We start from the raw sequence: 25,852 nt of genomic DNA, 5'->3' as shown, positions 1-25,852 counted from the left end.
TATCTTGACAATTGCCTTGATCATTTTACATGGTCATACCTCAACAGGGTAGGCATATTAACCTATTTTCTAAGCTCTTTCTAAATGATCTCTTGGTGAAATATTGTACCCTATAGTTTACAACACAGTAAAAGGCTAGTTACACACACATCGACTCTTGAACGGACGATTTTTACCCGTCCTTATAAATTCTATTATAGATTGAACACAACTTGGCAAACAGAAGATTTATTCATGTGTTTGCCAAGTTCCGTTTACTCTGGAATTTATAAGGACGGAAAAAATGGAACGTCCAAAAATCTATTTAAATGTGAGCCTTGTTTCACACACACCGATTTTTGGACGTACGATCCGTCCTTATAAATTCTATTAGATTAAACAGATGATGTTTGTCAAGTTCCGTTCAATCTAATAGAATTCATAGTAACGGCAATAAATTGAACGTCCAAAAATCTACCTATGTGTATCAACTGGTTTTACAAATAACTTATAAACCTCCAATTTTAAGCCACATTTTTCTGTTATTCTCAGCTAAAAGATGTGCTTTCAGGAAATTTCCGTGCACTTTCGAGCCACACTGATGTATGTAGATATATAATTTCAACTCAACAAACAGCAATCTATAAATATAAAACTCATATACCCACCATTTACTCCCTTTCCTGGTCAATTCATTATCATATTGTCCTTCCTCTCACAAAATATAGAGAAGATGAAGATAGCGGGAACATTTTTTGTTGTTTTTGCTATCTCTTATAACTTCCTTACTAACTTCCTGTTGTCTGTTGAAATCCTCTCTTTCCATTTTAATCTCATAATTGTTTAGCCTAATGGTGGTTCTAGAATGGACACTCTACATTAGAAGCGGCTGAAAAGTTGTTTGAATTTTTCAACTTTTTTTAGTGCTTATTTCAAAAATGTATTCTTCAAGGTTGTGCCGATTACTTTATTTAGTAATCGTTATCAGTGTGCAGATTGATATGAAAGCTTCACTTATCTTGCGAGATGGAGGTATGTTGGTATAGTTTGACAAATATATTTTAGTACTATTCAATTTTTGGTGCTTATTTGGAGAAATGTATTCCATAAGGCTGTGCTGATTACTTTTTTATTAATCGTTATTAGTCTTCAGATTAATTGAATGCCTCAATTATCTTGCGAGATGGAGGTATGTTGGTATAGTTTTACATATATATTTTAGTATTCAATTTTTGGTGCTTATTTGGATGAATGTATTCCACAAGGTTGTGCTGATTACTTTTTTACTAATCGTTATTAGTCTGTAGATTGATTTAGAATGCTTTAATATTTTTGCGAGATTGAGCTTTGTTGGTATTATTATAGTTCTTTTGATCTATTGTTCTACAAACTTACCTAACTTACAAGATTCTATATTAAAAATTTTGTTTACACAGTGATTGAATTTTTCATGTCATATCATCATGAATATTTCTTTTATTCATACTATTACCTATGTTACAATGAAAAAAAAATCTATGACAAATATATAGGTAGTGTTGTTGGTCCACAATTTTTTTCTGAGGAATAAGTTTTATGACTATTCATTTTTACTTTCCTTGCCCTATTAAGGAAAGTATTGCATTCCGAAAAAATTAAGGTACCTCAATTTCCACATTTCTATACGTTTCAAGGTCCCCTGAGTCCAAAAAAGTGGTTTTTGGGTATTGGTCTATGTGTGTGTGTGTGTGTGTGTGTGTGTGTATGTGTACACGATATCTCATCTCCCAATAAACGGAATGACTTGAAATTTGGAACTTGAGGTCCTTTCACTATAAGGATCCGACACGAACAATTTCGATCAAATATGCAATTCAATATGGCGGCGAAAATGTTGTCAAAAACAGGGTTTTTCGCGATTTTCTCGAAAACGGCTCCAACTATTTCGATCAAATTCATACTTAAAATAGTCATTGATAAGCTCTATCAACTGCCACAAGTCCTATATCTGTAAAACTTCCAAGAGCTTCACCCCATCTATGCAAAGTTTGATTTTGAATTCCCAATTATCAGGCTTCAGATACAATTTAAACAAGAAATTTCAAGTGGAAGAGATTGAGCATAAAAATCTCTACAATTAATGTTCAGTAACATTTTCACCTAAAATTGAAAATAAGCTTGAAATTCGAGAAATGAAGATTATTCAATTGCAAACTGTTGGCAACTGTTGATTCTATCGAATCATTCACTATGAAGAGATAGCAGACTTCGTGCGTCTGCAGCGCTATTGTCCTGCCACCAGCTGGCTCAGATCTTAGAATAGTAGACTTGAGATGCGCGTGAACACACCAGATTTTTGATAAATGAAAGTAGAAATAATTCACCCACTAAATATAGGTAGGCCTACTGGTTACAGCATTAATTGTTTTGCCATGGAATGGCAACTGAATATTATTGAAAATTATCATTATTTCTAATTGCTATTTCCAAAAATCAACGCTTGAAAATTGAAAAATTAGTTTATTATTTTTATATAATTCTCTCTCTACATTTTCAGTGATGCAGGTAAACGAACTAGTATCATAGTGAAAAAATAGCGTAATTAGATATCCCATGGTATAGGGCGTTTATGTCTTTAACTTTTATTGCAACTTTTGTCTGCAACTTTTATTGTTATCTCAAGCCGATTACTGTCAATTTTTACTGTATATTATTGTGTATGAATGGCACAATTTGAGAGACTACCAGCGTCACACAGCTGCATGGGAAAGAACTACATGAACTATCGGCTTGGGATAACAGTAAAAGTTGCGACATAAACGCCCTCTACCATATGGGATATCCACTTATGCTACCGTTTCTCTATGCTAATATGTATTACTTTTCCATGCTAATGACAGAATCAGTTCTGAATTGGATATACTACCACGAATTGAATATACATGTACTTATTATCAGCCTTTGAACAGTAAGAGAGCAGTAGCCTACAGAAGATATAGGCTACTGCACGGTATTTACAGTAGAAGGAGAATAAATATATGATTTGTGATTCTGTCCACGAATAAATAAATAAATAAAAAATAAAATTTTCATATAAATACCGTGGGCTGCAATACCGTACGGTTTGTCATTGAAGGTTTCAATAAATTATGAATAAAGGGGTCATTCATCTTAGTAGTATTATTCTAGAAAACACTTGTCATATCAATCAAATTCATTACGTTATCAATATACAGAAGTTTTCTTCTTGTTTTTTCCTCTTCAACTCTTATATCTATTTGGTAATCAGGCTTGTGAAACTTGATGTTTTATTTAAAAAATTCCAATTAGCATTTTTTATATAAGCATTTTTTTAATAAATTACATTTTTTTAGCATTCCAACAGCATTTTTTATATTTAATTGATGTTCATGATACTTTTTTATATTCTATTTATCAAACTCCTCTAATTAGTAAAAACAATATAAAAATCTTGAAGAACCCTTTATTTTTTAAAAACTTAAAAAAAGTGAAGTGTTTCTATGAAATGGCTAATCAATCATCTAATTAGATATTTTTCGTTCATGTACATTATTATTTAGATATTTTTTGTTCATTTTTTTAGAAGTATCAAGTTTTATGCATCTGATATTATAATGTAGTATTTTTCATTGAAATTGAGTTTCAAAAGTAGTACCAATATAGGAATATAGGATTTGAGATTTATCAATTTAATTTTATATGATAATTTTTAAACGTTTTCTCTTCAAGTTGTATTATCGTTTAGACGGCCTACTAATCAAACTTCATTAGTCAAATTTATATTATCTCTTATAATTATTACCTTCAGTTTTTCAATGAGAATTTGAATTTTATCAATGTAGGCTACCTAGAATTGTATGGAAGTGGAATTTTTATGATGGGAAAGTTGATTTATGGAAATTTTATTTTTGGTTCAAAATGTTTCCTAATAACTCAATATTTTCAAATTTTGAGAGTTTATTGAATGTGATCATTATATTATATTCGGTTTTTAGTCAAATCAAATTCAATATTTCTCGTTTTTTTTATTTCTGGACTGAAAAGTGTACTCAAATCAATTCAAGTGGATTATAGCCACTTACCTATAATTTACCTATATTACCTATAATTTTCATTCATTCATAGCTCTTCTACCTTCATTGTATTTTAATTCATCCCATCATCATCACCTAGGCTTAAAATACTCCTAGAAAGTCGCCTTTGTAAAATTATAAAAATTGAGCTCTATTCTAATCAGTAGCCGATTTATTCTACCCAATGCAGCTCAATCATTCCGTAACATTCAATTCAATTCATTGATGTGAGTTTTTTACCAAATTTATAAGGTAACTTCCCTATGGATTCGGATTCCCCATCGGATTCTTCCGATGACTCTAAATTATTTATTTCATTTAAATGCTATTCAATTCATCTTATTATTGACAAGTTCTCATTTCATAATTATTCTACTCGGTTCATATAATATAATTATATCTCAAGTAGAATTTTATATTTAATTACAGTTTTTTCTCTCTCTTTAGTATTTATTGTATTATTATCTATCAAGCTATATAGGTACCTACTATCTCTTATATTCATCAATGATATAGGATATTTTATTCAGTTTTTTCTTACAATTGTTCAGCCATATATCATTGAATAGAAGAGGCTTCTTGATTCAATTTATTGATATGGTTTTCCCTAAAATGTATAAGGAAAATTAGGGTTCCCCTTACCGTAAATAAAAAGTATTTTACTATCCAAATGCCAAATGCTATTCAATAAATTTAATATCCTCCAGATAATTCTAATCTGTTTACAATATACAGGTAGGCTTCGATATTTTCCTTAAGTTTTTTCTTCACATTATTTTCTTCATATTTTTTCCGACATTTTTATGTCATTCTCAAGTCTCATAGTTAATGAGACTTGATCCTTTATAGGATATTTATCTTCAGTGTGTTTTATCAATTTTTTCTATTTCTTTGCAATGCTTTCTCAATAATAATTATTTCTATGTTTTTCTATAATACATTTTTTAAATATTGAAATAGGAACTTGATATGCATCATGGTTATTGACCGAACGAAGTGAGGTCCAAGATTCAAGTCGACGGTTTGGCATTTCTCTTAATGTTTAAATGTTTATATGTTTATATATTTATATATTTATATGTTGCGCATTTACGGCGAAAAGCGGTAATAGATATTCATGAAATTCGACAGGTATGTTCCTTTTTAAATTGCGCGTCAACGTATATACAAGGTTTTTGGAAATTTTGCATTTCAAGGATAATATAAAAGGAAAAAGGAGCCTCCTTCATACGCTAATATTAGAGTAAAAATCAGACTATAGAATTATTCATCATAAATCATCTGACAAGTGATTACACAGATGTGTGGAGAAGCCAGTCTATTACTGTATTTGTATAAGGTCTATAGTTTCAATCAAATACATTAAAGAGGTATGCATCTTTAAGCTGGGTTTACACCAAAGTTATTAGCAAAATGGTTATAACTTAATCCTTATAGATTCTATTAGATTGAACAGAAGTTGACACACACAAATGTTCATCATGTGTATGATAAGTTATTTTAAATCTGATATAATCTAAAAGGATTGAGTTATAAACATTTTTTTAATAAATTTGGTCTAATCGCAGCTTTAAGGTCTTTGGTTTCAATATTTTGTTTTTCAGTCATTGTATTATTATGCGTGCCCATCAGTATCAATATTCTCACATTCGAAAAAAACTAATTCAATAGGTGAATAAAAATGAACTAAATAATGCTGTAGAAATTATAATATTTTTTATTCTAAAAAATTAATTTTCATCAGATAGAAAGATCATCACGGAACTGGATTAATTATATCATATGGAATACAAATTCAAACGTGAACTGAGTTTTATACATTTAAAATAGTTGACATCTGGTACTTGTGGATGATAATACTGCGTGAGGTCTACTGTTCGCAGAACTACTAGTATAATGATCAATCGTACGTAATACCGGAAAGAAGAGGTTAGTAACTAAAGCTAACTAACTAATGGAAGTATAACTATAGCTTTCTTTGTGGGATGTGTATATTTATAATGATTCCTCCAATGTTTTTCAAACTTGCAGAAGATTCGAGGTTCATGTCCTCATGGGGTGTACAGTGTAGACGTCTGCCACCCGTTAAGAACTCGATCATGAGAATCCGAAACAGCGGTCGAACGGTCAGATACCAATGTAAACCGGGCTCTATCCTGCTTGGAGAGAAACGTCTTGTGTGCAGGGGTCTTAAATGGGATAAGGAGCCTCCACAGTGCATAAGTACGTATACGGTATTCATCATATTATTGTACGAATTTTCTACTAAAGAAAGAGTTGTATATATTTTTTCCAAGGTTGATTGATAATGACAAACAGATATCTCAAATTCAACATTCTTTAATAGGTTCCACTTAAAATCACTTCACTTATATGGGTTACTTGAATAAAGTTATTAAAAACAATATGAAAACATGAAGTACGGTAGCCTACCCTTTTATTTATAAAACATTTTCCACTTTGAAACATTTCAAACAACTAGTCTTTGCTCTTTTGGCAATTTTAAATTTTAAACTTAATAAAAGGGTATTTCATGTTTTTATATATTTTTTAATAGTTCCTCTCAAATTTTAATATTGGAACTGGGAATAAATAGATGAATTTTTCAGAGAATTTTTCTAGAGAATTGTAAACATTATTCTCTAAGGTTGATTGATAATTGAAAACAGATATCTCCAAATTCAAAATTCTTCAATAATTAATAGGTACCAACTTAAACCAGAAATTATGTGAAGTGCGTCACATACACATAACCTTTATTTGGACTCATTACCGATAAAATTTGAAAGAGGAATAGTACAAGTTATAAGCTCAGTCTTTCTCTTCCAGATTATGATATCTATTATTATAGATAATTTTAATATAATCATATTGATAAATAAATGATTAAGTTTGTAGAGTGAATATTGATGTTGTTTAAAATAAAAAAGTGGATTTTTTGACAATATCTCAAGTCTCTTCAATTTTAGTAATAAATTAAAATTATTATTAATCGAAAATCCCAATTAAATGCTGTAAATCACCCCGAAGACTTCTGCTACTGCAAATATATTGACAACAGGGTAAACAGCTGGATGGGAATTTGATGAGCGCTACTATACAAATAGGGGTGACAAATAATTTTTGTATAGTAGCGCTCATGGAATTTCCATCTAGCTGTTTACCCTGTTGTCAATATTTGCAGTAGCAGAGGTCTTCGGGGTGATTTACAGCATTTAATTGGGATTTTCGTTTAATAATAACCAATTCTTGATTGATTAGGTCTGCTTAAGTGATTAGATTAATAACTATAGGCTACATTAATATTGGCATTTGAACAAATGAAACTTCCAATCTATTTCCATATGTATAAATAAATTATTGATTAAAATCTTTAAATGTTTTCAGGACCAGGCTGTCAACTGGACCAGCCAACCAACGGACATGTGGAACCTCAGTACCAGGGAGCTCTAGCCAGGTTCTCCTGCTATTCAGGGTACCTGCTGTCAGGTTCAGGGGTACTCGCCTGTGATGGAGTCTCATGGAATGCATCTGTGCCAACCTGCTGGAGGAATGAAGGTTGACAACACTGTTTACCTATATCCATTCAATTCAGTGGGCCCTATCATAGGTTATACTATAATGTACTATGTAGTCTAGGTTACTATAAATATTGTGAGGTCCACGTTATAATGCCAGTATATTTGATTGACATTGATGTTGCTATCCTTGTCTGTAATTCAACAAAGCAGATAGCTCTATCCTATTCTAGCTCCACACCGTTGTAAAAGTTTTGTTTTTGACTAGGAAGAATATTTATTCATGAATTATTGAAAATTATAATTAAATAATAAGGAAATGATTATTTTGGCGAAAAATATATTTGAGATAGGGTTGATTATTATTAACAAAAATAAGCAATTACGGTATTAATATCAGCACTTATATAGACCTACCGGAATAACTTGAATCAAAGCCAACTTAGAGTTTCTTGGTGGTAACAGAAAATGTGACCTGTGATTTTGAGGAGAAGAAATATGCTATAGTGAGGTCCACGTTATAATGGCAGTGAAGAAAGATAGCAGAACAACATTGCCGAACCTCTGTCTTGTCAATGCCTTCTATAGACGGTAGCTGATACAGGTTTATTGATGTAATATTAACTGTTCATTCTCGCTTGAAGTAATCAATCATATTTGATTAAGCAAGAAATTATATTTTTCAATAATTACCTACATAATGAGTTTCTATAATTAAGATGAAATATTTTGTTAATTAATTATTAAAAGACGATCTGGCAACAAAGCAAGGCGAGAAAGCGATAGCGCTATCAGCTTTGTTGGATGATAGACAAGGATAGCAATACCATTGCTAATCAAACACTGCCATTATAACGTGGACCTCACCATATCAGTGAATAGAGCGAACGATGATTAAATATTAGAATGTAATGGAAAATATTGTGAAATAATTATTTCTCAATAGTAGCAGAATAACTATTCTATAACAATTAATTGAACTTCCAATTATCCTTTTCCTATTTTTCTGCAGAGGAAACATCAATAGGTAGCTATGATTTTGAGAAGGAGAAAGATGGCCTATCAGTGAACAGTGCGAACAAGGATTTAATATATTAGAATGTGATAGAAAATTGTAAAGTAATCACTTAGTAGGTAGAATACTTTGGAGCTTTCCATGATTTTCCCAATGTTTTGCAGAGGATACATCGATAGGTAGCTATGCTTTTGAGAAGGAGAAAGATAGCCTATAAGTGAACAGTGCGAACAATATGATTCAATATATTAGAATTTAGGTAGCCTAATGGGGAATTGTGAAGCAAATACTTAATAGGTAGTAGGATATTTTGAAACTTTCCATGATTTTCCAAATTTTTTACAGAAGAAACCTTGATAGGCAGCTGTGATTTTGAGAAGAAAGAAAGATGGCCTATAAGTGAACATGCACTGCGAACAATGATTTAATATATTAGAATGTAATAGAAGAATAAAGATTGTGAAGTAATGACTTAGTAGTAGGTAGAATATTTTTGAAATTTCATTGATTTTTCCCAATTCCTTGCAGAGGGAACATCAATATAGGCAGATTTGATGTTCAGCAGAAAGATGGCCTATCAGTGAACAGTACGGACAATGATTTAATATATTAGAATGTAATAGAAAATTAAGAAGTAATCACTCGAGTTAATAGTAGGTAGAATATTTTGAGAATTTCATTGATTTTTCCAATCAGTGAACAATACGGACAATGATTTAATTTATTAGATTGTTGTAGAAGACTGTCAAGTAATCACTTAAGTTAATAGTAGGTAGAATATTTTGAAAATTTCATTGATTTTTTCATTTTTTCAGAGGAAACTTCGATAGGCAGCTGTGATTTTGAGAAGAAGAACGACATGTGTGGCTGGGTGAACAGTGCCAATGATGACTTCGACTGGAAACTGAACATTATGAAGACTCCTTCAGGTCCCATTGGTACCGGGCCCTCCTATGATCATACATTGGGCAGGGGTAAAATGGGTGAGTAACTTTTTTCTCCACAATTTTAAACTATTTTTTGGTTAATAATCTTATTCTTTAAATACGGTATAGTGAAAATATTACGTAGTGATAATAATGTGAAATATTTCTTCTGTTTGATTTTAAAGCAACTAAATTTATAAATCTTCTTTGTGAAAATAATCAAGTACTGGAAATTCTGTGAAGTGAACAACTACAAGACTTAACCTATTTTGGACTCTGTGAAACCTTATCTAAATTTGGGAGAGGAATATCACAAAGCTAACTTATGTCAAAGAGAAAAACAATAGCGTTTCTATATGCTATCGTTTCACTATGCTTATGTTTTATGCCTATCATTTTTGTGATGTACATATTGAATGAATCAATAAAGAATGAATAATCTTATTCTACATAATACAATAACATTTTATTGGACATTTTTGTTGCAAATTCCATGTAGAATCTATGGTCTTCGGCTTTTACACCTTCCTCTGTGGACATTCTGCATTATGTAGAATATTTAAAAATATATATATTTGTAGGATAAGTTGATAATTATTGACAGGAATGGAGACAACAGGTTCCCTCTTATTGTCTCCTTAATATTAAACTTTGTTTCTATTATTAAGTGATGAATTATTTATCAATTTATATTATATTTTTAAAATGTATGAGTCCAGGGCCATTTTCTTTTTTTTTATAGAGTAGAATTATAGTACTATTTGAAATTAATAAAATAATAAATTTGTTTTTTTAATTTATTATTATATTAATTTCAAATGTAAGTTACTATAATTCTATTTTATAAATAGTTACTCATCTTAACTGTATTTCATTGACTCAGTGTTTGTTACATTCCTTCAATATTGTTACACTTTAAGTGATGAATTATTAATATGTATCAATGCATATTATATTTTTAAAATGTAGGTATGAATTCAGGGCTAATTCCTTTTATTTATAAAATAGAATTATAATACCCTTTGAAATTAATAAAATAATAAATCTGTATTCTTAATTTATTTATTTATTCCAAAGGGTACTATAATTTTATTTTATGAATAATTTATTTATTTATTTATTCAATGAATCAGAATATCATACAACTTACAGAAAAGTACCACAGGCTAACTTACGCCCAAAACGGTTCCAATTCTAATTTGTCCAATTCTAAACAGTCCAAAAATGTAGCTAGAGGTGGTATGTATCACTTCAACATTCTTCAATTCTAATAACTAATTCATATTAGTAACTGTATTTAACTGTACTTAACTGTATTTCATTTACTCAGTGATTGTTGTATTGTTATTGATTTGTTTGTTGGCTAATATCGATTTATATTGTATAAAATTGTTCTCAGGCCAATACTTGTACCTGGAGAGCTCAAGCCCTCAGAGTGAGCATGATACAGCTGTCCTTGTCTCTCCCTACTTCAAGCCTCAAATCACTAGCAACGAAACTCGCTGCTTTACGTTCTGGTATCACATGTACGGAAATGGAATAGGTATGAAGCTTACAATAAATAATCATTTTTTTAGAATAATACTGCACTTTGTTTACAATGAAAATTATGAATCATAGTGTATCTCCTTTAAAATCATATTTACACCAAAGTTGCCACTAAAAACTGTTGAGATTTCAACAATTTTCGTCAATTTGTTGCCAATTTCTTAAAAAGCACAGCAACATTTAACTAAACTAGTTTTATACAGAGAAAGTTAGAAACTTTTATGTACAAGATTTTGTTACAACTTTGGTGAAAGCTTGGTTTTGAAAGGATTCTATACTATGACTTGTCATGTTTATGATAAATTGACAACTTTTGACATAGCATAATTGACAGACATTGATAATTTGATAGAAAAAATTGACAACTTTTTTCAATAAAAATATTTTTGTGAACAATATTTTGTTGACAACTCTGGTATAAATTATGCATACCACTCTACACAGGCTAGACCTTGGGACGTTTTTGTTTTATTCATTCATATAAAAGAAGGAACCTTATCATTATGCTAAATCATTATATTAATGTAAATTTCTATGTTTGGTTGATAAGAAACAGATTTTCCTGTTATTGTACTGTTTTTTGGATGAATAAAATCTTTTTCATTTCATTTTTCAAATGTGGCTTTAAGTGTTGAATTATATTTTTCTGTTAGTTGGGTGCCTAGTTATTTAATCTCTATTTCTTTGGCTCAGTGATTGTAACATTTCTCCAATATTCCACATTGTTTTAACAGTTGTTGTGTGTTTCTACTTTCTAATAGTATAGCTGTGGTAGAAAAATATTCGTTTTTTAATAAATGTAGGCCTATCCAAAAAAAATCCAATTCATATTATTATTCATGACATAAATTATTCCATTGAAATTTAGATGTATTGCTGTGATACAACTAAAGAAAGGAGTAACAAGCAGAGAAAATCATCAAGTTCAGAGGGGGAACAGTTGAGACAAAGCATTATTAAAAACAAACGAATTATAGAGGAATTCTATACTACCTATTTATAGGATGAATATTACTTTTTTCCTCAATTGAAGATAGTTATCTATCATTTTTAGATAATTATCTTTCATCTTCATATATTAATATTGCTTCGTGCTTGAAATGAAATAAAATTATTTTATTTTTCCCCAACAGGAAAACTGAACGTCTACGTGAATAACACATTAAATTTCACTGAATCTGGGAGCCATGGAAATAGATGGATCAGGGGAATCGTTCCCTTAGAAGGAGACGATATTTTCAGGGTAAGAAATATCATTCTGTATTTTGATAAATACCGTACATATTTGAATAAAATATAATCAAATTAAATACCCATACGTTCAATTATCAAGTAAATCATTCCCATATAGGAAAATAGTATTTTCATGGTGAGAGATATCATTGTGCATTCTATGTAATGAAATTGAAAATTCACTCGTTCAATTATTAAGGGATTCATTTCACTACCTCCGTTATTGGTGTAGTGAAACGAATGCACTACGGCTTTGTTCACGGAGGTGGTGTTTATTCCCACAATAATGTGGCATTTTCAGGATAAGCGATATCATTGTGTATTTTATTAAATGGGTTATTCATTCGTTCAATTATTTAGTACTTGAATTTTTTATTCAATATTGGACTTTGTCACCTATAAATTTGAAAGAAAGATAGCACAAGGACTACCTTATTATTTTATTCACCAATGTTATTACATTAGTGTCATCTGCATCTATCTATATATATATAATAAAAGCGAAATGGCACTCACTCACTGACTGACTGACTGACTAACTCGCAGAACTAAAAATATACCGGACCAAAAACGTTTGAATTTGGTAGGTATTTTCAGTTGGCCCTTTAGAGGGGCACTAAGAAGGGATTTGGAAAAATTTCCAAAGATACGCCCAAAATCTGCATTTTTACAGCGTTTTTTTGCGCTTTCTCGAGAAAAAATGAACAGAAAACGTTCAAATTTAGTACAGAAGCTCTAATTTTAAAGGCTAGACTGGAGTACAATAAATTCTCATAATATCCTAACGAAGTTTTCCACCCTGCACTAAATAATTGAAATTAATCGGTGATTGAATCGAGCGAAGAAGTACTTTGACTTTCTGATGGAATGAAGCATGCTCAAATGAAAAATTCAGGCTAGCGAAGCGAGCCCGCTGATCTCATTTTTGGACGATCCAGTCGAGGGTCTGGGGGGCGGAGCCCCCTGGCTAGACGGTTATGGTGAGCGAAGCGAGTCTGACGGCTAGTTGTAAATAAATAAATGAATAAATAATGCATACACATACAGAGCTCATAGAAGACCAGTCAATACAAGAAATAATATAATGATTGAATAGCTAATAAAAAATATAGGATTGAGGATTAAAACCCCTTGCACACAGGTAGAATACTAGCCTCCAGTAGTAGACGTCAGTAGAACAAAACTTCATCACACAGGGACAGCGTCCGAATCTCTTTCTCACTGAAACAATAGACAGAATTCTAGTAGCCGTCACTAGAGGCCAGGTCTAGTGACTGTCTCCATTGTTCCCTTGTATGGGTTGAGTGGAAGAGGGGCTCCTATATTATATTGCCTCAACTCCGCCCACAACACTTATATTAACAATTATAATATTTTTGTTATATAGGCCTGTAACTTGTATATATAATATTTTCAAGTGTGAAAAATGAAGACATTTATCTATCAATCTTGTTCAGGGGGCTTCTATCTTTTATCTCATTAAGTTAGTATATTTTTATATCATTTTATTCATTTATTAATAAAATGAGAGCTTATTTATTCAAACAACTCAAAAATCTCAACTTATTTCAATTACTGCGAGCTTTCGACTAATCGACTAATTTTTGCCAAATATTCCTGAATTGTTTGCAATTTTTTTATTATCTGAATCAATAAAATACTCATATACTGACATTATTTAATGTTTTTTATTATAGAAATTGATAAATCAACTTTATTTTCTTGATTTCAGATAAAAATTGAGGGAGTCCGAGGTCCCACTTATGCTGGAGATATTGCATTGGACGACTTTGCTCTAGCTGAAGGACCAGCTTGTGAGGGTGAATAAATATGTTTGATTCTAGAATTATAATTATTCTTATAAGATATTTTAATTTTTCATTATTTGAAAATCAAATCAATAATAATCTCAATATACGGTATGTTTTGGAAATCTAGTCCTTGTGAAATCATTTTCCAATCAAGAACCAATTCATTACCTATTCACCTTGAATTATCAAGCCACTAGATGATGATTTTACAGAGAGGAAGATACTCGAGAACAAATTAAATCTTCCATGTTCCATGATCAAATATTAATATTATCTTTATTTATGGCGAAAATGGAATGACTTTATAATGAATGAGCTTTCATTTTTCTGTTTTTAGTGATTCTATAGTATTTGTGAATTTTTTATGATGTATTTAAATCTATTCGGACAGAAACCGCACCTTTGCTAGGGAGCTGCAATGGAAGATGTTTCTCAGATGCAATCACTGACGACAATGCATGCTATTGCACTGAATCCTGCCAGGCTAACTCCACTTGCTGTTCCGATTTCTACACTCTATGTACACTTGGTGAGTTCAATTATTATTTACTTATCAGTTCACGATAATTTTTGAAAAATTAACAAACTCACATTACAGTTTTATTTAATCATCAGTTTCTTAGTATTTTTACAGTTGGTGAGTTCAATATATAATATTATTTACTCACCAGTTTTCGATATTTTTTAAAAATTCAAGAAACATTAGAGTATTATTTATTCATCAGTTTTTTTAGTATTTTAAAAAAATTCACAAACTTACACTAGAGACGCTAAATCCTGTTATATTAAGCGAGCAATTTTTGTATTTTTATATCTGGTTATTTATATCTGGATATTTATGTTCAACGGATCTCGAAAATGGCTCTAATGATTTTCACGAAATTTGGAACATAGTAGGTTTATGATATATGAAAATTCGATTGCACTAGATCTCATCCTTGGGAAATCTCGCTGAACGACTTTAAAAGGATAATTCATCCTTGGCTGAAACAGCTGTGGATAGTAAAAAAGTGAGCGAGCGAGTAATTATGTGAAAAATCAAAATATCGCATCCCCGAAATTCATAAGATGACATAATAACCAGCTGATCGCATCCCCGAAATTCATGAAATGACATAATAGCCAGCTATTTCACAGCTGGCTATTATGTCATCTTATGAATTTCGGGGATGCGATATTTTGATTTTTCACATACTCACTCGCTCACTCACTTTTTTACTATCCACAGCTGTTTCAGCCAAGGATGAATTATCCTTTTAATGTCGTTCAGCGAGTTTTCCCAAGGATGAGACCTAGTGCAATCGAATTTTCATATCATAAAAATCTACTACTCGTATGTTCCAAATTCCGTGAAAATCATTAGAGCCGTTTTCGAGATCCGTTGAACATAAATAACCAGATATAAAAATATATACAAATATACGGAAATTGCTCGCTTAATATTATAGGATATTGGGAATACTCCCATTTGATTTGTCGAATAATTGCATCCTTAGAACTAGATTTTTAACAAGTAAAATGAAACAGTATCAGTAGGTACGGTAGGCTATATAAAAAATTATATAACAAAGTGTAGCCTATAAGTCTCTCATTATTATAACTTAAGTCCTAAAAATAGAGCAAATGTGAGCATTTTACTTTGTGTCATTGAGTGCAGAGTTTATGGTTAATTGAATTCTGCCAACGAGTAGTACGCTTTATCAACTAAGATTCTTTTCACAGATTTCTTAAAAAGCTTTAGAGATTCGATTCTTCGAATGGTCTCAGGTAACTTATTATACAGCGTGATTCAAAAAGAATACCACAACTTTGAAAATCTGTATTCAATCAAGGAAACATAATAGAAACTTATGAATCAAAATGAAGAGTATTAAAATAAGTTTTTCCCCACTAGAAACAAGTTGACAAATGTTCAATGTGACCCCCTCCAGACACTCGAGTGATATCAATACGATACTCGAACTCGTTGCACACCCTCAGTAGCATATCGGGCGTAACAGTTTGTATAGCTGCTGTTATTTCTTGTTTGAACTCCTCAATGTTAGCTGGTAGAGGCGGTCGATACACCTTATCTTTAACGTACCCCGATAAAAAAAATCGCAGGGGGTGAGGTCAGGGCTTCTTGGAGGCCAGTGATGAAGTGCTCTGTCTCGAGCTGCTTGGCTCGAAATATATCTATCACTCGAGTGTCTGGAGGGGGTCACATTGAACATTTGTGAACTTGTTTTCTAGTGGAGAAAAACTTATTTTAATACTCTTCATTTTGATTTATAACACAAGTTTCTATTATGTTTCCTTGATTAGATGCAGATTTTCAAAGTTGTGGTATTCTTTTTGAATGAAGGTGTATAATGTGATTGCAATATCTAAGTATTATTCTTTAACTTTCCACTATTCAATATTATTACTTTGTAATAATTATAGAAAGAAACTGAAGTCATGAATACTCACCATAATAAGTACTATTTGAGATTGATTAGAGATTATTGAGTGCTAGATCGTTAGAAGTAATGATTAGGTAGTAAATTCATTTTTACTTTCCTTGTCCTATTACCATAGGTAAGGAAAGAATTGCTTTCCGAAAAAAATTAAGGTACCCAAATTTATAAATTTCTATACGTTTCAAGGTCCCCTGAGTCCAAAAAAGTGGTTTTTGGGTGTGTATGAGTGTATGTGCGTCTGTGTACACGATATCTCATCTCCCAATTAACGGAATGACTTGAAATTTGGAACTTAAGGTCCTTCCCCTATAAGGATCCGACACGAACAATTTCGATCAAATTCAATTAAAGATGGCGGCTAAAATTGAGAAAATGTTGTCAAAAACAGGGTTTTTCGCGATTATCTCAAAAACGGCTCCAACGATTTTGATCAAATTTATACCTAAAATAGTAATTGATAAGCTCTATCAACTGCCACAAGTCTCATATCTGTAAAAAATCCAGAAGCTCCGCCCCATCTATGCAAAGTTTGATTTTGAATTCTCAAGTATCAGGCTTCAGATACAATTTAAACAAAGAATTCTAAGTGGAAAAGATTGAACATGAAAATCTCTACAATTAATGTTCTTTAACGTTTTCACTTAAAATTGAAAATAAGCTCGAAATTCGAGAAAATGTTATTATTTCAATTGCAAACTGTTGGCAACTGTTGATTCTATTGAATCATTCACTATGAACAAATAGCAGACTTCGTGTGTCTCCAGTGTTATTGTCTTGTCACCAGCTGTCTTGGATCTCTGAATAGTATACTGTTATGCGCGGGAACACTAGCGTGAGGTGATAAATTTTCATAACGACAAGGAAAGTTGTGTGAGTGCGCCACACCAGATTTTTCAATAATAACCTTATTAGCATAGATTAACTTCAATTCAATTATTTCCACTTGGCATACAATACATGTACATATTTATATTTGATATTCAACAAAATAAGAATCACATTTTTACAGATAATAAATTTATCATGTGTGCGTAAGTACCCTATATAAAAAGTATTCAAGTATATGAGAGTACCTATATTTAATACCTTGTTTTGAAACATTTCAACTTCAAACATTTCCATTTTTATTTTGTGACTTTGCTTGTGCAGTAGAGTAGAATCCGATGTGAGGTCCGATATAAAAAACAAATCTTGAGAATTTCCAAATTCAAATCTTCATCTTATAATAATTTTGATAACGTAAATACAATTCTAATTACACTCGTATCTATGAAGCCACATTATTGAAAAATCCAAAGAAAGATATCAGTCATTTCAATAATTATAAGATTTCTGACAAATTTTTACGACTTATTTTGTGCCAATTTCAATCAATTCTTGTGTTATGAGATCCTTTATGACAATTTCACCTTCAAGTTTGACAAAAATTTCACAAAATTTGATTCATTTTGTGTCCACCTTTGGTAAAAACAACCTGATAATAATAGTTTCAATTATTATTTTCAGATAATGACACAACTACTGCACAAGCTGGTCTAGACTCCTCATCTTCAACAACAAAAGCTACAACAACAATAGCAACACCAACAACACTTCCCCCCTATTCAATACCCTCTACAATCACAAACAATTTGACAACAGTTGTTGTTACAACTGAAAAAAATTACAAAAACATCGATGAAAATCAGGAGAACCCTGTAACCGTCACTTATAATTCTGAACAAAATATTTCAAATTTTAATAGAAATGTGACAGGGACTACTCAGCAAACTACCCTACTTACATCAACTCCAAAAGTACTGGAAATGACTACTGAAACTTTTAGTGGTAATGATACGAATGCAACTCATAAAATAAACACTGATATCAATGTATTAGAAGCAGTTAGTAATGATAGGAGTATGACAGGAGTTGAAGATGTGAAGACTTCATCCCTAAACAATACTTTGAGTTCAAGAACTGCAAATACCAGTGAGCCTACATTAAAATATAATAATAGTACACAAGAAAGAGGTATTAATTCAACAAAATTTGATTCATCACACATTTCATCAAAAAATATCAACCCAAAATTTGGAAACGATCTGAAATCTAGTCAACTTGACAGTGAGTATAACTATATGAAAAAAATTATGCAAAGAGTGAGGGGAACTTCAAAGCTGAATGATCATGACATATCTATTATTGAAGGAATATTGGAAAGTATAAAATACTTGAGGGAATTGGATAGCAATAATTCCAACACTGTTGATCAGACATTAAAAGAAGAAGTAACTAGGAATCCTTTGGAAAATAAAACAAGTACGGTTAGTCTTTTGAAGAATTCCACTGTAGAAAATGTTGAAAAAACAACGAAAATCCAGTTGAATTTGACTAGTACAGCAAAATACAACAACATAACATCAGATAATACTACTGGAGAGGTCACATTAACAACTAAATCAGTAAATATTACAACAGGAATGTACAATGTTACAAATAGATTGAACAATGGAACAGAAAAATTGAACAATGTAACAATAACACTGACCAATGTAAAAACAAAATTGAACAATGTTGCAACAAGGTTGAACAATATTACAACAAAATTAAGCAATATTACAACAAAATTTAATAATGTAACAACAAAATTTGATAATGTAACAACAAAATTGAACAATGTTACAACAACATCAAACAATGAAACAGTAAAACAAAACAATTCAATAACAAAATCGAGCAATGAAACAGTAAAACCAAACAATTCAATAACAAAATCAAATAATGTATCAACTACGACACCGGTTAATCTAGTTACTTACCCCACAAAAAATACATCAACTGTCACACCTGTTAATCTATTCACTTACCCAACAAAATATCCAAGAATATTCCCAGGCATAAGTTACAAAATACCACCTAAAACTTCTAAATCGAAAACCCAGTACAATCCCAGATGGAAAAGTGATGTATTCTCGAAAAACCCTCTAAAATTCCCCACTATAAAACCTTTCAACAAAGGTTTGATTCAAAATAGTTCAGTAACGACACAGAAAATCAACATTTTGACAACTAAAAACACAAGTATGAGTACTAGCACACTTGTGAATTATGTTAGAACAAGCACTCAGGCTCCTCATATGTCTGTGATCAAAACGAAGGTGGATCTTACTGGAAAGAATATGTGGCCGAATAAGAATGGAAAGTGGAAGAAATTCTCTGATAAAGGTGAGACACAAAACAGAATAATTGCTCAACGATTTATTTAATTGTCATTATTTCAAGTGAATATGATCCTGATGACTCACCAAATCCATAGAATGTGAATTTAGTAGTTTAATCATATAGAGAAAAAACGCATAGCTTATTGAGATATATTGCTTCTTATGCTATCTTCTCTCTATGATATAATGTAACAAATATTTGTGATCTATATAGTAAAGTAAATTCTTACTGTAAAGTAAATAATTTTTACTTCACTTTTTCCTTATCTCCCGGTCGTGTATTGATGGGAAGGATATTATTTTATATCCTTTTCAGAGAATCGACAATAATTACTTCTTCAATGTTTGATTCCATTACGAACTGCTTGTTAAATAATCAGTTTTGAACAACTAATTATGACATAGCAGTCAGGTATTTATAAATAAAAGCTATTAGCTTCTACTCACATTGGTGGAGCGCTTTCGGACACTAGGCCCTTCATCAACACTCTACACTAATAATGTGAGTAGAAGCTAATAGCTTTTATTTATAAATACCTGACTGCTATGTCGTAATTAGTTGTTCAAAAGTGAATAATTACTTGTTGAAACACCGCCGATTTATGAAGTTACATCACAATATTATTTAGCTACTTTATTTATTTTATGAATTTACTTTTTTTCTGTGATCTATATTTTTCTTGGTGACTTAATTGACGTTATTTTATGTGAATTTTCTCAATCCTTCATAATTCTACAGAATACTGCTTTATGATAAAGAATATAATATTCGCAATTAGTTTATATTTTTCTATGATAATACTGTTTTACAGAATCTATTTGTTACTTCAGTTACAGTATAATATAGTCTACTGTAACAAAAAATACGTCTGATCTTCAATTTCCAACTTCTCAACTTATTACATCTTTTCAACTTATTATAAGTTGAGAAATTGATTATAACTTATTATAAGTTGAGAAGATGGAAATTCTAGACCAGTATTATCTTATTATTATTATTTATTCTTTACTTCTATTCATTACTTTTATTACTATCTGTTATTCCTTTTTTTGTCAAATTGATTGATCTTATCATTTAGTCGAATTATTTATTCAGTCAAATGATTAATAATTTAAAGAGCTTTTAATTTATTATAAGTTGAGAAGACTAATTAAGTTGAGATGATGGAGATTCTAGACCAGGATTATCTTATTCTTATTTCATCTTTATTTTTTTCATTATACTTTTATTACTATCTGTTAATTTCTTTTTTTTGTCAAATTGATTGATCTTATCATTTAGTCGAATTATTTATTTAGTCAAATGATTCATAATTTGAAGAGCTTTTAAACGAGACAGTAATCAATCTTCAACTTTTCAGTTCACTCTACTGTTTTAAAATTCTGTGAATTGAACAGTACATAATGGTATTCCTTGTATTTTTTCTTTAGGGCTACCCTTCAATATAAATAGAAATTAGAAATCTGAGTACCCACCTTTCTAAAATATTGTATTTCTTCACTGTATACCTAGGCTACTGCTATTTTCAACTAGCGCATTTTACAGTTCTTCAAATTTGACTCCTTCGGACCTGTTTTCTCCTATATTCAAACTCTGGTTCTATCATTTCATTAGTATTAATCACAAGTAATTTCGATGACTATTCATTCCAGAGAAATAACAAGCTCGACAAAGAAATGTTCTCCAATTTAAAACATCTCTCTATTTTGAGAAGAAGCCTAGTTACATGGGAGTCAAGCTCTTCAATCACCTGCCTTCTGCAATCAAGTGTAGAAATCGCAGATATTTCAAAAAAGATGTCTTTTCTTTTTTGGTAAAAGGGGCATTTTATAGTGTTGACGAGTTATTTGATAATGGAACCTTACAATACTGTAATATAGGAAATTACTCGTACTATACATGATTGATGTAGTGGCCTACTGTATAGCATATATGTTTTATGTTTTGACGATACACTATTATTTGATACAATTAACTTTTTGTACAACAATGTGTGAATAAAGAATTTGATTTGATGTGAACTAATATTTCATCAAATGTGAGAAGTGGAAATGTAGCTTTTTCGAAATTTTACTATTTTTAAAATTTAGGAGTAGGACAGTTTTGGGGTAGGACTGTTGCTCTCGCCCAGAAATATCTATATTATAATCTGTGATTGTATTAGCCTAATGAATGAACGAATAATTAATAAATAGATAAATAAATGAATGAAATTTGAGAGGAAAACTATATAATGCTCAACCAATGACTTTGTTTTAAACAGGGGTTTTACTCAATCATATAATGCTTCTTTCCCAATTATCTGTATACTAGTAGTTCTGTGAACAGTACACCTCACGCAGTATTCTCATCCACAAGTACCTGATTGAAACTATAGACCTTATGGAAATACAGCAATAGACTGGCTTCTCCACACATCTGTGTAATCACTTGTCAGCTGATTTATGATGAATAATTCTATAGTCTGATTTTTACTCTAATATTGGCGTATGAAGGAGGCTCCTTTTTCCTATATATTATCCTTGAAATGCAAAATTTCCAAAAACCTTGTATATACGTCGACGCGGAATTAAAAAAGGAACATACCTGTCGAATTTCATGAAAATCTATTACCGCGTTTCGCCGTAAATGCGCAACATAATATGTTTATATGTTATATAATATGTAATATGTAATATGTTTATATTATAAAAATATAAACATTCAAACATTTAAACATTAAGAGAAATGCCAAACCGTCGACTTGAATCTTAGACCTCACTTCGCTCGGTCAAATATGTGGATTATCACATTTTTTTGTGTAGTTGAGAAGTTGATATTGTGGTAATTATTAATATTAAATAAAAATACTACGAAACAATTTTTTTGGAAATTTCGTACCAGTATTTTCATTTAATAGGCGGATTATCAAATGTTACAAATTATATTTGGATAAAATTTCCTATATTTTCCAATTCAATATTCCAAAATAATTCACAATCTTATACCATTTCACAATTCGATATTTTCTAATAATTTACTGTGAACTTACTTCCATCTTACTCTTTCATCTTTCAATTCGACATTTTTCAAATAATTTGCAATTTTTGTTCGCAGAAAGCCACGCCCCCTACGTCATCAGCAGCCAGCAAAGGGACAGCAAAAGCGCCAACATTGCAGTTATATCATTTTTCGCCGTGCTGGCAGTTGTGTGTCTGGTTGTAGCTGTGTTTGTCTTCAAGAGGAGGGTTATTAGAAGAGACAGAAATGGATTTGATGACGACTCTGACGTCCAATTTTTGACTTCTGATGAACTGATCAATTTCAATCTGGCAAGACCTAGTCCGGACCGACAGGTTAATTCTGAAACTAGGAGGTGAAAAGGAAAGGAAAATGAGAAGAAAAGAAAAAGGATGGAAAAGGAAAAGGGGAAAGAAAAGGACAGTAGATAGGAAATTAGGAAGGAAAGAAGGGGAAGGAAGAGAGGAAAACGAAAGTTTTTGACAGGAAAGAATGGATACGTATAAAATTGATCATTATTTTTTAGGATGATGTTTGACGGGATGGAAAGGAAAAAAACCTGAGAGGTATATTGAGGAAATTGAAGAGAGAAAAACGATATTTGGTGAAAAGTGTGGAGTGAAATATGGTGGAGTGAATGTAATAGAATTTAATATTGATCATTTATAGAAGGAGGTTTAATTAATTTGGTCATGAAATTAATCATTTGAAGGGGGAAGTTTGATTGATTAAGACATATAATTCATAATTTTGAAGGGAATATGATTGAATTTGGCATAACATTGATTATTTAAAGGAGGAAGTTTGATTTATTTAGACATATAATTGATAATTTTGAAGGGAATTTGATTGAATTGGGCATAACATAGATTATTTAAAGGAGGAAGATTGATTGATTTGGACATATAATTGATAATTTTGAAGGAAATTTGATTGAATTGGGCATAACATTGATTATTCAAAGGAGGAAGTTTGATTGATTTAGACATATAATTGATAATTTTGAAGGGAATTTGATTGAATTGGGCATAACATTGATTATTTAACGTAGGATGATTGATTGATTTAGACATATATTTGATCATTTTGAAGGAAATTTGATTGAATTGGGCATAACATTGATTATTTAAAGGAGGAAGTTTGATTGATTTAGACATATAATTGATAATTTTGAAGGGAATTTGATTGAATTTGGCATAACATTAATTATTTACAGGAGAAAGTTTGATTGTTTGGGCATAAAATTATTGACCATTTAGACGGAAATGTGATTGCTTGGGCATGGCATTGATCATTTACAAGGAAGTTTAATCGAGGTGAGATAAAAAAGATATTAAATGAAATGGAAGAGATGTGAATCCCACATAATTTAGTTCCAATTCTGTAGAAATGTAGAACTGACAGCATATTTTTTATTCCACTTTAATATAGAAGAATTCCACAACATCTCTGTGCATAGTGTACGTTTTATTGATTTAGACATGAAATTGTTTATTTACAAAGAACTGTGATTGGTTTGGACATTGAACTGATCATTTGAGCTGGGTTTACACCAAAGTTATTAACAAAAGTTATTAATTTCATCTTAATAGATTCTATTAGATTGAGCAGAACTTGACAAACACAAATGTTCATCATGTGTATGATAAGTTATGTTTGATCTAATAGAATCTATAAGGATTAAGTTATTAAAATTTTGTTATTAACTTTGGTGTGAACGCAGTTTTAGAACAGTTATTTTGTATGGTTTTGAAAGAATTGATAGTTTTGGAAGGTACTTTTAAAAAATAGATTAGCCACATTATTAAAGGTCAGGAAATGTGATTTTTGGAGTAAGATGGGTTTTGAGAATGAGAAGAAGAAATAAACCATTGAAAAGTATCCTATTTATTTGGAGGAGATATTGTCAATTGAAAGGAATTCTAAGCCATTCAAAAATATGTTATTGGAGTATGCTTGTTACAAAATAAAAATGTAGGTTTAAATATTTTATCAAGAGAAAAACCTTGTATATAGTAAAGAGGATGAGAGAACATCCTATGATTTTCAATGACTCTGACAACATAACCATGAAGAAACAATAGCATAAGTAGATATCCCATGATATAGGGCGTTTATGTCGCAACTTTTACTGTTGTCTCAAGCTGATAGTCCACGTATTTCTTTCCAAAAAAGCTGTGTGACACTGGTAGTCTCTCATATTGTGCCGTTCATACACTCTCACCCGGCCAAAACAGTAGAAATCTACAGTAATCGACTTGAGATAACAGTAAAAGTTGCGACATGAACGCCCTATACCATGGGATATCTACTTACGCTATTGTTTCTCTATGCTATAACCTTCAGAAATTTTTTGTATAGGTATTACTTTCGATGTATTGTAAAACAGTTGTATGTTGAAAATTGTGTTCTTATCTAGTTGTTAAGTGAACTTCAGTATGTACATTTGATTATAGATCAGCATCTTTTACTCATTTTTAAGATTCTATAATTGTGTAGCCTAATAGATAATTTTGTGTGAAGTGTGATTGTCATCTACGATTGATTATTGTTGATCGAATATTGAGTCTTTCTAAAATAAGTGAAATAAAAACTAGTAATAGCCGAGTGCTGCTCTTGTTTCTTTATTTATTTATTCCATTAATTTATTCATTTCATCTGCCCATTCCATTAATCATCATCATTTCAATAAATACTCACTGTATATTATCCAATATCGAGGACCGAGCTTCGCTCTGGAGTACAAGAGCATAAAAAAATGTATTACGAAAGAAGAAATTATAATAACATTCATAGTTCATACAGAAATGCTCCATCTAATCACAGTAAATTGAGATTAATTCCCAGAGGAATGCAAAAATTTCCCTCACAAAGGCCCGGTTGCACAAAAGCCGGTTAAATTTTAATCCTGTTTTACGTGAACCAAATCAGAGAAGACCATTTCTAAAAGATGGTTCAACTGGAATCAATCAGGATTAAAAATAACCCGGCTTTTTTGCAAGCGGCACTAAGTACCTGATTGAATGATTACAAATTTCAACAGCTGAGTCATAATAATTTTGACATAGTCCCACACTCATGAACTCGCTCATTCACATTCATCA

At 31.0% G+C, this 25,852-nt stretch overlaps 1 protein-coding gene across 2 annotated transcripts; it reads left to right on the top strand.

Moving 5' to 3' along the window:
* Window positions 1–730: 730 nt before the first annotated feature.
* LOC111059445 (MAM and LDL-receptor class A domain-containing protein 1) lies at window positions 731–25,355 on the top strand. Of its 2 annotated transcripts, XM_039430084.1 has the most exons (10): window positions 731–1,011; window positions 6,084–6,275; window positions 7,440–7,610; window positions 9,401–9,568; window positions 10,911–11,054; window positions 12,193–12,302; window positions 14,025–14,112; window positions 14,495–14,632; window positions 18,051–19,751; window positions 22,845–25,355. In XM_039430084.1, exons 1-10 carry the CDS (start codon window positions 918–920, stop codon window positions 23,105–23,107), a joined length of 3,069 nt encoding a protein of 1,022 aa, XP_039286018.1. In that variant the 5' UTR covers window positions 731–917; the 3' UTR covers window positions 23,108–25,355. The 2 variants fall into 2 exon arrangements, with proteins under 2 accessions (XP_039286018.1, XP_022202793.2); XM_022347101.2 differs by lacking the exon at window positions 18,051–19,751.
* Window positions 25,356–25,852: the final 497 nt, after the last annotated feature.

This window comes from Nilaparvata lugens, chromosome 6 (assembly GCF_014356525.2).
Source record: "Nilaparvata lugens isolate BPH chromosome 6, ASM1435652v1, whole genome shotgun sequence".
NCBI lineage: Eukaryota > Metazoa > Arthropoda > Insecta > Hemiptera > Delphacidae > Nilaparvata > Nilaparvata lugens.
Note: the sequence above shows the minus strand (reverse complement) of the source record. Positions and strands in the feature narration are given on the sequence as shown.